This window comes from Crocodylus siamensis, chromosome 2, assembly GCF_052110815.1.
Source record: "Crocodylus siamensis isolate JL-2025a chromosome 2, ASM5211081v1, whole genome shotgun sequence".
In the NCBI taxonomy this organism is placed as follows: domain Eukaryota; kingdom Metazoa; phylum Chordata; order Crocodylia; family Crocodylidae; genus Crocodylus; species Crocodylus siamensis.
This window is the reverse complement of record NC_143396.1, coordinates 123,898,414-123,912,921: the sequence shown is the minus strand read 5'-3', so window position 1 is coordinate 123,912,921 and position 14,508 is coordinate 123,898,414. Positions and strand designations below refer to the sequence as shown.

Genomic DNA, 14,508 nt, shown 5'->3' with positions numbered 1-14,508 from the left:
CCGTGCCAGCACTCTCAGCAGCCGCCAGTCTCCTCCACACCAGCCACTGACAGTGTGGGCCAAGGGCATGGCTTCCATGGTGGGGTCCAGACGCATCAGACCCCAGCCTTGGGCAGGTAGTGCTGAGCCTTTGGTGACTACGTATCTCGTCGAGGACATTGAGCTGCTGGACTGCGACCCTTGGCTTATTGAGCAAGCCACAGCCACATGTGGCAGGATCTGGCCACAGTTGCCTGGGAACACCTGTCCTGTCCACCAACCAGAGCTTCAAGCGAGAGGGTGTTCAGCATTGCTGGGGATGTAATGACACCCTGCCGCATCTTCTTGAATTCTGGTTTGGTGGAGCAGCTGGTGTTCCTCAAGGTGAACCTCCTGTTGCTGGGGTTTCCCCAAGCTTCACATGCAGATGGAGTGAAAGCCATCCTCCTCACTCCATCCACACCTATTTCCTTTTTTCATTTTCATTTTTTAAAACCATTTAATGCCCCACTCTCAGAGCTGGGAGTGGCATTCACTGCATCACCAGCCAGCAGGGGAAGAACATCTCCCTGCAGAGCTCCCATGCCAGGATAAACTTGGAGGTATGGGCTGGAGCTATGGAGGAGGCGGCGGCCCTGGGTCCTGGGCATGATCACTAAAACTGCACCCTGCCAGGGTCGGGAGGCCTGGTGGGACTGCCAGTGGTGTGGCAGCCCCAGGAAATGCCAGGACCGAAGATCTGCCTAGTGAAAGGCAAGTAGAAAGCACCATAACCTCCAGCCGCCACACACACTCACAGTCCTGGCTGGGGAAAGCCTAGACCCCTAAGATTTTTGAGAGGCCTGAGGCTTGCAGGTTGCTGGGGAGTTGTGAGGCTCCAAGTGAGCTCAGCTTAGCTGCCTGGGATGCCATCTGCGAGGCATGGGCTTTTGGGGTAAAATCCTTCATCAGGGTGAGGAAGCATCTAGTTGGTGTGTGTGTGCGCTCCTCCTGGAGGGAAGGCATAGTAAAGAAGCCAGAGGCTGGCATGCAGTTCAGGCAAGAAAGCCAGTCAGTGAAAAAAGTAAATTGAGGCACCAAGGTGAGAGACTGGCATGAAACTTGGCAGGCATCATAGCCTCAGAAAGGGGCTAGCATCCCTGCAAGTTTCATCCAAATGAGGCAAGAAATTACAAAGTTATAAGCACTTTTGTGATTTCCCATTATAGCCTACGGCCGAAACACTGTCAAAATTCCGAAACAGTTTTGGCTGAAACGGGACAGTGATTTGAAACACCAAAATGAATCACTGGCCCTCCAAAATGCCAAATCTGAAACTAAACAAAACACAGCTGTTTTGGACATGCCAAAACAACTGCCCCTCCAAAATGCCAAAGCTAAAACCAAAATGAAATGCAGGCATTTCACACAGCCCTAAAAATCTTCAACAATGCCATTAGTAGCTTTACATCATTAATAGGTGACTTTCATAAGCTTTTTTCCACCTCTGGATTCTAAGACTGACTTGCTCAAGTTCCAAGCAACTTGAGTAGGATCAACGACCGGATCTTTAGAAGTCTCTAAACAGACTCGCAATTAAAAATGAACTCTATAGAAACTCTATGTATGTATGCAACCATCATTAAACAAATTAACAAGCTCTGTAGCAAATATTCTCAGGCAAAACTAAGTGAAGTCTGGCTTTCTGTTTCAAGCATTATGTTTTTCATGTGTTAAAAACATTAGAAATTCTTACTGAACTTTTTCAGGAGCCTAATGTAACTAAAGTCCCAGCTTGCGGTGAAGGCTGTATACCTACATCCCTAAAGCTTCTTTGGAAATCCCAGCTGCTCTAACCAAAAAACATGTCACATTAGTGAGAACAGAATCATAGTACAGTAACTTTTCCCCAAAACAGCTTCAGTCTAAGTGGATTTATCAGTACAAACAAAACTGTAATTTGAAATTGAAATTATGTCAGGGTATCCAGATACTTTGGAAACAGTTCTCTGTTTTCTTATATATTTCACTGTTACTTGGCTTTAAACTGCTGATTCATTGTGTTGGGTTTAGGTTTTAACATTTGACAGTGAACTCAGCACTGGTCAAACTTTGAAGATGTAAAAGGTTAGATTGTCAAAGTAAACTCTACTTTTCCTCTCTCTTTTGGAGAGTCCAAAAACAATAATCTGCATGCATATACAAAAATTGTTAGCATATATCAAAGAGTAAGACATCTAACATCTAAACATGCAAACCAGATCTTAATGGCCCTAAAACATACCAGCAAGTGCCCAAAGTGAGACCATTGGCATCATCATACTTTAACAAATATTATGTTTTGCACTTATATAATCTGATTTGTCTAATAATATTTCTCACTTGATATACAATATATAATACATGTATATCTACAATCTTAGAAATATTTTGTCTCCCATGAATGTGGCAGGATAACTCTGACTTTTTCTGACTGGATATTTCCTAAAATTCTTTGGAATAGTTTACCAGAAATATGCATTATTTCATATATAATAATTTTCAGAAAACAAGTCATACAGGTATAAATGAAAATTACGCAAAAGCATATATATTAGCATAAGATTACTCTATTATAAGCTTTGCATCCCATTCCTAACTCTCTAATTTACCTTGCTAAAGATATAGTGATTTAAGGAACTAAATAAAACCAAACAAAATGCAAGTGAAGGTTGTGGAGATTCAATAAGCCAGCTGAACAGTTGTCTAATAGAGAAAATTGGTACACAGTATCCAGTTTAAGTCATTATGGTGACAAAATAATTTCTGCATGCTAGAATAAACAAACACAGCAAACAAAACATTTATGCTATGAAAATAATGGGTATATTTGTGTTTATGGCATATATTGTATGTGTTCCTATCTCGGATTGTTTATAAAGAACTGCCAAGGAAACAAATATTAAAAAAAAAAAAGATTGCATTTTGTAGGCAGTTAAGACACTTCAGAGAAGGGTTAATTTAGCCTAGCTTTTTAAGATTAAGACAAAGATAAACACAAACACAAGGGAGAAAAGAATGACAAAAGCTATCATAAATATATGATAGAACAGTTACCGGATAGCCATTTCGCCCTGGTAGACCCTGGTAAAATGAGATGAAATGGTAGGACATACATTAACACCATGTTCATGACAGGTGACATTACAAACATGCACATTACATTACTGGAAAATTTAAGTTTGCGTGTCCATCAATTCTTTACAATTTATTACATTTTACATATGAACCAATGTGGCCCAGAATTGGTACACTGAATAAATGGGTGTTTTTAGTAAAGAAAACTATTCAAGCTATAATGCAGTCAAAAAAAACCAAACAAGCCATTTACTGCCTTTGATCCTTGATTAACCTCTTATCAACAGGATTTAAACATAGACACTGGGGGACAGCAGGGGACTGAAAAAATCTCCGAAGATTTGATGCCTAGATACCAAAAAGAGGGGAGAGGTGAGATAGGTTGATATGCTATTGCCACTACCATCTGCATCAAGGAAAAAAAATCTGAGGAAGCTGTAATACATCATTTTAAAAAAATGAAAAGGAACAAATGTACTTTGATCACCATTTTGTGTGACCCGCAGGAGTTAGCCAGAGGAAAGCTAAAAGTAAAATTGTTACCTTTGAAGATACAATATTTACTTACGTTAATACACCTGATACACCACAGTCATTTGCTATTCTAAATAAAGAGAAATTCTGTGGTGTTGTATCTCAGATGACACCTATAATTGAGTTTTTAATGGTTACCGCTATGCACACTGACTCAAAACTAGACAAAACGGTTTCAGTAAATAACTTAATGCATTTATACATGTACCTTTGTCTGCTCCGATGCCCTGGAAATCCAGTGCATCAGACCAAGCTCGATTAATAGAGTCTGAGGAGCACATGAACTGACGCACCCTGTGCTGCGTCGCATACATTTGTATAAACAGCGAAATACACATCAGCACACAGAAAATAATGGCAATGCCTTTTTGAACTGAAACACCTTGAATGCGCTTTAGTTCAAAAGCACACTACTGGCATTTTCTCAGTGCTGACATGCATTTTGCCATTTATACAAATGCATTGGCCGCAGCACCGGATGCTTTCAAGAGTCTGGTGCTGTGGCACATACATGTATACAAATGCTTCTAAGTGTTAAGACTCTAAGGCCATTGATAGACATTACATTTTTCTAGGTTTAATCCAGACTACAGCCATCACTATATACACATGGGCATCTGTAGTCCGAATTAAAAATGGTGCCAGTCCAAATGAACTAATCCTCACTGAATGAAGATTAAAATTAATGCAGACGAGGGCAATCCAAATTAGACAATTTGAACTGTATTAATTAACATGTATATGCATCATTACTTTTAGGAAAAACAGTCCTTAGGAATTCAGAGAAGCATTGCAAATATCAGTTCCTGCAAGGGAAGCTCAATTCGGTTTTTGCAACAACAGAGGCCAACAACACCTCACCTCACATTTTTACATGTGCTCCAGGGCTTTAACTAGAGCTCCCGCAGTATCTCATGTATCAGCATCCCCACACTTCAAAATGGCAGCATTTTGAAGCATAGGGATGCTGATACACAAGATGTGGATGGTGCTGGAGACTCAATTAACATCTGGACATGCTCCAGCAGACTCAATTAATCTCTAATTACAGTGCATTGGAGCAGCTTCCCGGCACATCTACAGGTATTCACAGTGACTAAGTATCAGGTTAATTATGTCTTCTGGAACAGAACTTTAGATAACTGTAACAATGTAGCAATACTTGAACAGGCTTATTATTGCCTCATAATTACTTGCAGCTTCTGTTAAGGGGCTGTCAAGTGTACAGATTGTATATAGCCGGTGCCCCCTGCCACGACGGTCAATGATCATCTATTAATCCTTAATTCAAATTGAAATTTGATTCGAACTGTATGATGCAAATCAGTTAACACAGTTTAGAAAATGCTGAGAATGTTTAAAAAATGGTCTAAGTGACTTCAAAGCCTAAATCCCATTTTCAGAAGTGACTTAGGTATGTAGGGGCCTAAGTTGCACTGTCTTACAAAGAAACTAAAGCTCATAAATTACTTTTCAAAATAGGATTTAGACTCCTAGGTCTATTAGACACTTAAAAACTTCATCTCAAGTCTCCAGAGCTATTTCACAATTCTACTAATAGTCTATGGCTCCAGATTTTTTTAGACCAATTAGTATGGAAATGAAGTCAAGAAGTGCAGATTTCCATAGTTATTGTCCACTACCTGCTACGCTAAATCGTCTTGCTATAGAAAGATCATTTGTATCATGATTTATGTTTGATCTATGCACTGTAGGAAGACTGAAAAAGTTATTTAGGAATCCAACATTACCTTCAAATACATTTCCAAATAAAGAGCACTGTCAAACACTAAGCTATTTCTTTTGCTGATAGCTTGATAGATGAATTTCTCAATGTGAACCACTGACATTTGGACTATTTAAATGTTAATGATTCAATAATGAAGGTTGTTACTGATTTGTATATTTACACTTAGCTCTAAATGTATTGTGTCTGATAACAAACCTTGAAAATATTTACATATTTTCTAATACATATCCAACCTAGAGTTGATAAAAATCTGTTCCTGAAAGCAGACTGTGAATAAGCCATACTTGAGACAAATCTAAGAAAAGAAAAAGAAAAGCTACCCTTTTAAAGTCACTTGATAGGAGATATAATTTCTATGAGCACATTATTATTTATATATGATACAGTAGCATAATGAATGCAAATACTTTAAGTGCATAATTTCAATACCATACATAAAAAGAAAAACATGACCTGGTCTGGAAATGCTCAGTGTAATATAAAAAAATAAAACAGAAATGGGAATTATTTTGTTGGAAACAAATTTAGGGCCAGAATTGCCAACATCCCTCAAACTAAGTAGTAGTCTCTCTCATTATTTTTATAGTCTCACTGAGTAGTTCCAGCCAGGATCATGACCCCATTAAATTAAATGCTGCATGCACACACATAATGAAAAAAAGACTCCCTCACAGAGTTTACTAAGCAATGAGACTACTTGCAGAATAGTTACTATTCCCTGTGAGTTAGGACGGCTAAGGACCTATCATGACATTTTGATACCATCTCTCTTTGACTTCTGGTACTGTTAGGGCCTTGTTACACATTAATTTTAGGTGGCTCCTGGATCTTTTAACCCCTGGATTGTCCACACATTAACACCTGAAACTAGTTTTAAGCACACATTAGGTGGCTTAAAGCTATGCCACTCCAGAGGTTTATCTCTGATCTGTTACCCAGCCCATATTCCATTAAAGTGCGGCCAATCCCCACAAATGAGCCACCCACACTGCATCTCCCACATTCAGCATCTCCCACCTTCCTCTTTTGTGTGGACAAGCTTTCCACCTCTTGATTCAACTGCCCAAGAGGCAGTTCTGGTACCAAGCCAACTCCCCCTCCTGGCCCCGGGGCTGTGACCATGACTTTACCAACCCCATGCAAACAGCCTGCAGGGCACATGCCAACTAGCCAGTTGCAGGGCACAGATAGGTCCAGGAATGAGTGAGGAGAAAAAGGTGGTGGTCTGGATCAGGTCCCCATGAGCTGGGGCTTCCTTTCTGATGCAGGTTCAGTAGCTCCCCCAAAAGTTCCTTCTCTCATCGCTCCCATCCCCCAGCTACTCCTAGAAGCATGACCAGAACTGCCTGACTCCAATCCCAAATCCAAATTTATTAAAATGAGACCTTCTTTAATTTACTTCCTCTTTATGTCTTTCAATTTTTTTTTTACTTCTTTTTATCTTTCAGTGGCTGACTTCCTCCATTTTACCACACTTCCCCCACCCCCATTTCCTTCCCACCTCCTACCTCCCATTTCATTACACACCCTCATCCCTTCCAGCTTTATGTTCCTGCCTCTCCCACCACACTCACTCATCTTTCACACAGATCCCAATTGGGAGCAGAGGTAGAAGCCTGTCCTGGCTCACCAGCCCTGTAGTGGCAACTCACAGCTGTAGGCTGTAGCTCAGGGGTGAGCAAAATGCGGCCCGCCAGGCCATTCTATCTGGCCCGCGGGGTCCCTAAAAAATTTAGAAAATTAATATTTAATCTGCCTGGGGCTGCCTGTCGTGCAGCCCTTGATGGCTTGCCAAAACTCGGTAAGCGGCCCTCTGCCCAAAATAATTGCCCGCCCCTGCTGTAGTTCCTAGTCAGGCTCCTGCCAGCCTTCTAGTGACAAGTCAGAGCTGTTTAGCTGGGGGACAGTCAGAGAAGGCTTTTAGCCTCAAGGTATGACTGCTCCAAACTCAAGCTAGCACTAACACTGATCAACACGTGAGCAGGTCAAAGTGCAACATGTAACAAGGCCCTTAAATTTCTGGACAACACAACGACAGTTGGTAATAAGTAGTAAAGAAAATGAACTCAACATACTTACATGTTAAAATACTATCTTTAGTGCTGATGTAAAGTTTTACAGTTTTAAAGGTTCTTTTGAAAAATAGGAGCCTATAAGTAAGCCATTCAGCTCCAGAAAAAATAGTAAAAAATTACACTGTACTAATAGTAAATGTAAATTTCCTCTGGTTGAAACATGAGCAGATTACCATGGTGATAACTTAACAGGGTCTAAACTCATTCCTGCCTGATCCTGGTTAACCTGGGAGACCCAATAATGTATCAACTGTACTTACAGGAGGTCCTGCAGGGGGAAAAAAAGAAAAAAAGATATAAGTTTATGAATCTACCACAGGAAGATTAATCTGCATAAAGCCAAACTTTAGAACTTTTGATTAAATTAGATTTTTTCATGCAAAATATTACTTTTTGAGACTATTAGTAGTAGTAACATCTTGCCATTAAACAGTTTCTTTATCAAAGAATGAAATATTCTCATGCAATCTCAAGCGAATTCTTCATTTGTTTTCAAGCAGCCTCATGCCATACTAAATATATTAATGACTGCATACAATTTGTTTTCTCAGATTCCACACACACACATTTTTTATAAATCTATAAGTTTCAATTGACTCAGCATTAAAGTTGCATCTTGCCTTCAGAATTGCACATTTTTTTACCCTTGGCATTTAACCTTGGCATCAAGACAGAAATATTTATATTTAGATTTTCTTACCATCCTCCTTTGCCAATAAGAAGTAGTATCATTGGTCACCTGACACTACACAACTTTCTTTTCATCACTTCCTTTCTCCAAGACACACTTATCAAATGGTCCCTATTAAAATGTCACACTTTGTGAAGTGATATTTGCACATTTTTTCAATTATTTAGACTCAAAGGCTTTTGTACAGAGTTCTTGAGAACATTATCAAAGGCTTCAAATCAAATCTACTATTTCAGTCTTATTAAGCAGAGCAGCTGCAGCTCCCAAGTCAATGGCATTTCATTAGCTTTTATGCCTCTCTCTTACTTCTGAATAAAGTGAGGTGCAAAAGGGGTATAAAATAGCAACAGCTGTACTTTCAGCTTGCTTTTGATATTGTCAGGCTTTCATTTTTAACAGTGCAATTTTATTGTCTGGTAACTAAGGTAATTTCTTTAGATTGGTAAATATTCTGAAAGAGTACTTTAATGTACAGTGTCTGTTTCCAACTGCAAGAGATCAAATTCCTATGTTAATATTTTAATATGTGCTTATCTGATGTGTAAAAAGAATGGATAAGCAGACTTCAAGGTAGGTTCTAAGATCATCTGAAGTCAGAATCCTTTGTAAAGCCAGCTTCAGCATTAGTAATTGCCTCTACATAGTTTTTTCTTGTTTGTTTGTCTGTTTGTTTTTGCAGCAGGTATCACAAGCTGATTATATATCAAATGAAAACAACATCAGCTGGACTCTTAGCAGAGCTTGGCTTTATCTTGTCTATACAGGGCAAAAAAATATTTTAACACCCAAAACTAAGTTCTAATTTACATCTAGAAGCAAGACTAAACAATGGATTACTGTGAAGAACTAACATTATTTATAAGAATTAAATAGATTATGGGTTCCTCCCACCCTGGTATATTAAATCAGAGATCAGCAAAATCATCTGAAATGCCCATTTTCTCTGCTGTCATGTCATCTTCACAAAGAGCTCAATCCTGCAAGTTGATCAATACAGTACTTTCAACTCGCATTGATGCCCACAGAAGATGAACGTGCCAAATACTTTTCAGGCTTGAGCCCCAAATGAAGTTCCTAGTCCTATCCCCAGTGTCAGCATTTCAGTATCTGTGTTGCATCAGCAAACTTTCAGCTACCAACACAATCCAGTACCAAATGGATTTTAATTCCGGAGCCTCGCCTCCTAAACTCTGCAGACACACAATTATGAACAAACAATATGGTTCTATACATTTTAGTCAACTTAGCACATTATTTCTTCAATTGCTGACATAATAAATATTTTTAATTCCTCATGAAATTAAATTTAAATTACTCCAATTTTCCACTATAATTCTATTAACATCAGTGGAGTTATTCTTATTGGCACAGGTGTAAGTGAGAGGAGACTCTCTACACCTGTGGTTTGCAACCTGTGGTTTGTGGACCCCTGAGGGTCTGCATATTACATTTAAGGGGTCCATAAAAGATGACTTAGATCAATCAAAAGTATGTGAATACCCACGCTTACAATGAAAAGGGGTCTAGCATCCCATTCAACATTTTTTAGGAGTCTGCAAATGAAAAAGTTGATAACCACTGCTGTATACTGAAACAATTTCAGCATTACCAATAACCAGTTTTTATACCAAGTTGGTAATATTTCAGATGGGGAAACAACTTAAGAGGCCAAAAGTTATATGCCAAGGATTACAAAAATTGTTTTAGAAAAAATGTAGAGACCTTTTCTTCCAGTAACTCCACAGCTGATAACAAAACGAAGGCATGCTGTGATCAGGCCCTCCCTTAAGAACAAGCTCAACTCAAAACAATGGCTGAGTCATCATCTATCAAGGAAGATGACAGCTCCATTTGTACACAATGGGCAAAATCTTAAGTGAAATATTTCAATAAACATAAACTAAGATCCTCCAAAAGTGACAAACTCACCTGTCTCTCCTCTTCTGCCCCTCTTACCTCGTTTCCCTGGAGGGCCTGAAAAGCAAAGAGTTTCTGATTTGTAATTTTGCAATTGTATATCTTTCTTTAAATTGGATAAATATAAAATTAATGTTAGATAAAATGGTGTTAAACAAATCCACAAATGTCCACTTCTTGGCATGGTTTTAATTGTCCTGTGCAAAGTTTCTAAGAAACAAGTTCAGAGATTCAGGGAGATTCAGGCTACATGGGCTGTTAGATCATCTATACCATAGGGTATTAACATCTATTTAGCTACTCCTGTATTGAGCCCAATAACTTGGGTTCAACAAAGGCTTATTTTCCAGAAAAGGATCCAGTCGTGATTTCAAGACATCATGGCATGGAGAATCCATCACTTTCCTTGGTAGCTTATTTCTCTGATTAATAATCACCCTCACTGGTAAAATTTTGTCTCTCTACTTCTTATTTTGTTTGGCTTACTCTTTCAGCCATTGGTTGTCTAGCTTTCCAACACCTGTTAAATTGGGGAGATAAGAACTTCATGCAGTCCGTTCCTTCTTTCTCACACTCCTATGTGACTGTTACACGTACGAGTGGAAAGCATGTACTATATACTTGGTACTACCTGTCTATTCAGTTAGATTCTATTCTATTCGATACTTCCTATCTATTTGATTCGGTGATTCGAACCACTATACTGATTTGATTCAGTCGAATCTTCAAATCAGCCAGGCCAGGCCCATCTCCCGCCCCTCCCAGCTGACCCACCCGCCCCAGCTCCCAGCACTTGGGGGGAAAAAAGCCCTGAGTCAGTAGGTGCTGCCAGTCTGAGTCAATCCCCACTGCCCCCCACTGCACGGGGGGCTCTGCACAAGCCCCCCACCCCTCCGCCCCCTGCTTCCGCAGCCCCACCATAGGTGCCCCACATAGGCCAGCTCCAGTCCTTTAAGAAAAAAGAAAAACCTGAAGAAACCGCAGGACTCACCACTCCTGCTGGCTGGGGCCGATTCCCACTGCCCCCCGCCACGTGGGGGCTCTGCATGAGCCCTGAAAGCCCTGAGGCTGCACCAGGAGCCATGAGTCCCGGAGCTTTTCTTGGCTTTTTTTTTTTTTCTTAAAGGGCCAGAGACCTGGCAGGTGGGGCAGCTGTGGTGGGGGGGACGGGGGAGCAGGGGGGCTTTTTTTAAAGTATGGAGCTGGGGCAGGCGGGGCAGCCATGGAGGCAGGAGTCCCTCCCATGGTCCCCTCCCCCCTCCTCCAGCCCCCACCCCTCGCTCTTAGTACTTACCAGCTTGAAGTGGCTGCAGCTACCTGATGCAGCCACTGGAGACTGCCTGAATCATCAAAGCTCTCCAAATCTTTCCCGAATATTCAGAGAGCTTTGAAATGATTCAGACCTTTAAACTAGTCCCCTGATTAGATTCAGAGATTTCGCCACCGATTTGGGCCGAATCTCCTCCAAATCGAATCACCACACAAAGCTTCGCACCAGCTATCAGGAGGTTGCAGCCTGTTTGCTAGTGACTTCAATGGTAAGATTACATTAGCATGCCAATCCTGCAGGCCCAAAAACTGGCACAAGAAGCAAGGGAGAGTTCCCACTGTTATATAGAAAATCACAGGAGTTAGGGTCACAAGTCAGTGAGCCAAAGGGAGGGGAAAGGGGGTACATCTACATGAGATGTTTCATAGATTCATAGATTGTAGGGCTGGAACGGACCTCAGAAGATCATTGGGTCCAGCTCCCTGTACCAGGCAGGAAAGACAGCTGGGGTCAAGTGATCCCAGCAAGGTGACTGTCTAGTCTTCTCTTGAAGATTTCCAGGGTAGGTGATTACACCACCTCTGGAGGCAGCTTATTCCACAGTCTGGACGCTAACTGTGAAGAAGCCTGAAACATTTTTCCAGGATTTTCTGGTTTTCCCCAAGGGTGCCCTGGTGAACAGCTGTTCACCGAGCCCTTGATGTACACCCCTGATGTAGTGGTAAGCTGCTACCAAGTACCCTCTAAGCCTTCTCTTTTTCAGGCTGAAGAGTCCCAGGTCCTTCTGCCTCTCCTTGTATGGCTTGCTGTGCAAGTCTCTGATCATATGGGTGGCCCTCCTTGGACTCTCTCAAGTTTTACCATGTCCTTGTTAAGCCACCTTACTGCAGAGTAGACTAATAAGCTCCACAGTAAATGTCTGGCATCTACTTGTGCAGCCCAATTAGCTTGCAGGAAACTAATTAACTGCCACACAGTATTATTTGTAAATACGAGTACTATCTTGCAGAGTTATTTATTCTGCAGTACTGCCTGTGTAGATGCTGACACAGCTGCCTGAGGCACAAGGGTGTTTCAGTATGGAAGCTGCCTGCTGTACTTTCCCTAACTATCCCCGCACTGAAGTACCTTTATGCCCCAGCTGCTAGCCCCTCTGGACTACACTGACCCAAGTCGGAGCAGCCCCGGGCTGGCAGCCTGACCCCCAGCCGGGGCTGTTACAACTTGGCTTAGTGTGCTACAGTTCCAGGCGCACATATTAATATGGAACCCGGGAGCAATAAACTCTGGCACGATGGATGCCAGAGTTTATTGCTTCACCTTAACAGCACATGTAGATGCATCCAGGTAAAAGATAAAGAAATATCAACACTGTGGTAACTTATATTCAGCACCTTAACTCCTCCCCAACACACACCTCTGGAGGTGTCCCCAAACAAGCCTGTAGTCCAGGGGTTTTCAACCTTTTTTAATCCCTCGGTACCCTCAGCAGCCTGCAGCTGCCTCCAAGTCTAAGTCCAGTTCCTTTAGTCCACAGTCCTGGCTGACCAAGCCACTGAACACTCCTCTGTGTAGGGCTGACCAGGTTCTACATGAACACTGCTCTCTCATCCCATTACCCCAGCATCAATCTTCCTCTTCCTTTTTCCCTTGTACCCCCAATCCCTGGGGGGTTTGGGGAGTTGCAATCCAAATTAACAGTCAGCACAGCTTTACAAACTTCCCCCTGATTCCTCCTGGTGTTACACAGATTACATTCATGTTACTCTAGGAACCTAAATACGATTTAAGCATATAGGGCATTTATACATGTGCTCTGGGAGTGGCAGGGGGGAACACTTAAGCAACCAGTGTCACATGTATCAGCATCCCTGCACTGAAAAATGGTGGCATGGGTGCTTTAAAGCCATTTTTCAGCACGTGGAGTAATTACCACGCTCCAGCAGACTCGATTAATCAAGCCTGCTCCAACACACTGTAATTGCAAAGCATCAGAGCAACCCCACTGCACTGCACTGTATAGGTGCCCTTAATCTTCAGCACTTGTGTTTAAAAATTTTGTCTACCTTCTCTGTGCACCCACTTCCTCTTCTGGAAAATGTCAAAATGGATAATACCTTTCTGCCTCTGTAAGTCATAATGAATTCATGTTTGCAAATATTTTGACATCTTTGCTGCTGTTGACATGCAAAGCTTTGTCATTATTTATATGTATAAGTCCTATTGACTTTTAGTAAACACTACTGGGTTCAAGTCATAAACATTCACACAATATTCTGTGGCATTACAGAGGATTATAAATTTTACTTGAAGTAAACCAGGAGATAGAAGAGGAAAAGAGAAGGAAGGATCTATTTTTATTAGTACTTTTATTTCTAATAAGTATTTGGTTTGTCACCAAGTATATCCTCCTAGCAAGACATCTAATTAATGCCAAATATTTTTCACATATATAACATATATAGATATAGATATATATAGAGAAAGATCTATATATATATTTATACACAAAGAGAGAGAGAGAGAGAGAGAGAGAGAGAGAGAGAGAGCGCGCGGGAGGGAGGATAGGTTTATAAATCTATCATATTCTGGAAGGAAAAGGGCAATAGGGTACAAACCTGAGAGAGAAAATGTTTTGGTTCAAGCAAACTATCCAAAGTGGTGTTCAGACTTCAGCAATACTGTACGTCACACTTTATCTATTTGTATTATGTGCAGCTTTATTATCAGAGAAAAAATTTGGACATCATTTCATCCTCCATGAAACCTGACTTACAACTTGGAAAACCATAGATTTGTCTGGTGCAATTAAAAGAATTCAAGCCTATTCCATTACTGTTGACCAGCAGAGCCACTCTAGCAGCTAAGAAACTTTTGAAGAAACAGGTCTCACCCAAATTAAAGGCTCAAAAACATAAATGTGAATACATTTTAATAGCAAATTTAATAATGAAATATGGATAAGATGTAAATGACCAGACAGTACAGATAAGGCATATCAAGCAAAAGATAGATTTTTAAAGTGTGCATTCATCTAAATAAAAATTCTATTGGTATTTGGAAGAAATGAATGTTAAATTCGCTAAGCTCTAAGGTCTTAAATATCTTATAACAGGTGGCCAGCTTGTTAGGGAAAGTCCTTCTTCCTGAGGGCAGTAGATGGGCTGTCCAGAGAGTACCAAAGTCCAAAGCAAAG

The 14,508-nt window shown here is 40.8% G+C and overlaps 2 protein-coding genes across 2 annotated transcripts in view; both read right to left on the bottom strand.

Moving 5' to 3' along the window:
• Positions 1-3,075, bottom strand: part of LOC149870708 (uncharacterized) — a 248,949-nt gene extending 245,874 nt beyond the window's left edge. Inside the window, exon 1 of the mRNA XM_090036721.1 lies at positions 3,055-3,075. The gene's annotated coding sequence lies outside the window, so the exon portion shown is untranslated. The remainder of the gene's footprint in view (positions 1-3,054) is intronic.
• Positions 3,076-9,253: 6,178 nt separating this feature from the next.
• Positions 9,254-14,508, bottom strand: part of LOC149870707 (collagen alpha-1(XXV) chain-like) — a 278,247-nt gene continuing 272,992 nt past the window's right edge. Inside the window, exons 3-4 of the mRNA XM_090034525.1 lie at positions 10,055-10,099; positions 9,254-9,315 (exon numbers count right to left, since the gene is read on the bottom strand). Of these exons, the coding sequence (XP_089890651.1) occupies positions 9,254-9,315; positions 10,055-10,099 (107 nt within the window). The remainder of the gene's footprint in view (positions 9,316-10,054; positions 10,100-14,508) is intronic.